General features: G+C 48.8%; 1 protein-coding gene across 1 annotated transcript; it reads right to left on the reverse strand.

Moving 5' to 3' along the window:
- On the reverse strand, window positions 272-763 carry LOC107627137. Its single transcript, XM_016329997.1, has one exon. The coding sequence runs from the start codon at window positions 761-763 to the stop codon at window positions 272-274; it is 492 nt and encodes a 163-aa protein (XP_016185483.1).

The following is a 1,119-nucleotide window of genomic DNA, read 5'->3' on the forward strand; positions in this document are numbered from 1 at the left end:
ATGGTCTAGGTCTGGATAGGATTCCCTTGTCTGTAATTTGTTGGTAAACCTCTACTATGGGCGCCGTAAGTGGCGTGTAGTTCGTGAACCTTCCTACCCGTGGGGGTTGCTTGGAATGCTTGCCTAGGGTGCCGTCCCTGGGAGCTTCTTTGTACCTGTCGACCTGGGGGGCCTGCCGAGCTGGGGGGTTTGGGAGCTGCCGTTTGTTGGCTGCTACAACCTAACTCACTTCCTCATCATTGATGTATTCCTTGGCCACGCTTTGAATTTCTTACATGGACCAGACATGCTTGGTAGTGAGGTGCTTTCTAAAGTCCTCGTTTAGCAGGCCGTTCGTTAGGCAGAGACTAGCGACTGAGTCCGTAAGGCCGTCAATCTCCAGGCACTCATCGTTGAATCTGTCTAGGAATTTCCTGGTCGGCTCCCCAGATTTTTGGGTAACCCCTAGCAAGTTGATTGGGTGCTTTGGCTTGGCTATGCGTGTCATGAACCGAGCCAGGAAGCTTTGGGAAATATCTGTAAAAGCTGTGATGGATCCTTGTGGGAGTGCGTTGAACCATCGGATCGCTGGGCTGGCTAGCGTTACAGGGAATGCTCGGCATCTGACCGCGTCGCCTACTCCTTCTAAGTTCATTCTTGCTTCGAAGGCTGTGAGGTGCTCCTGGGGATCCTTAGTCCCGTCGTACCTCATGTCCATCAGCTTGTCAAAGTTTTTTGGGAGCCGGACCTTGAGGATCGAGGGATGAAAAGGAGTGGCTCCCATGATAATGGGATCCTGCTGTTTCTTGGCTTTCCTTTTCTGGGACTCCCAGTGGCTCTCGGACCTGCTTTGGGTAGGTCGGGAGGTCGCCTAGGTACGTGCCTCGTCGTGCTCTTTTAGGCTCCTTTCTCAACTCTCGTGTCTTCGGGAGGGGGAGTGATGAGCGGATAATTTATACCCTTTTGGCATTGTTTTTACATAGTTTTTAGCATGATTTAGTTACCTTTTTATTATATTTTTATTAGTTTTTATTCAAAAATCATATTTCTGGACTTTACTATGAGTTTTTGTGCTTTTTCTGTGATTTTAGATATTTTCTGGCTGAAATTGAGGGACCTGAGCAAAAATCTGGTTCAGAG

The sequence above is a fragment of the Arachis ipaensis genome, chromosome B02 (assembly GCF_000816755.2).
Source record: "Arachis ipaensis cultivar K30076 chromosome B02, Araip1.1, whole genome shotgun sequence".
Lineage (NCBI taxonomy): Eukaryota > Viridiplantae > Streptophyta > Magnoliopsida > Fabales > Fabaceae > Arachis > Arachis ipaensis.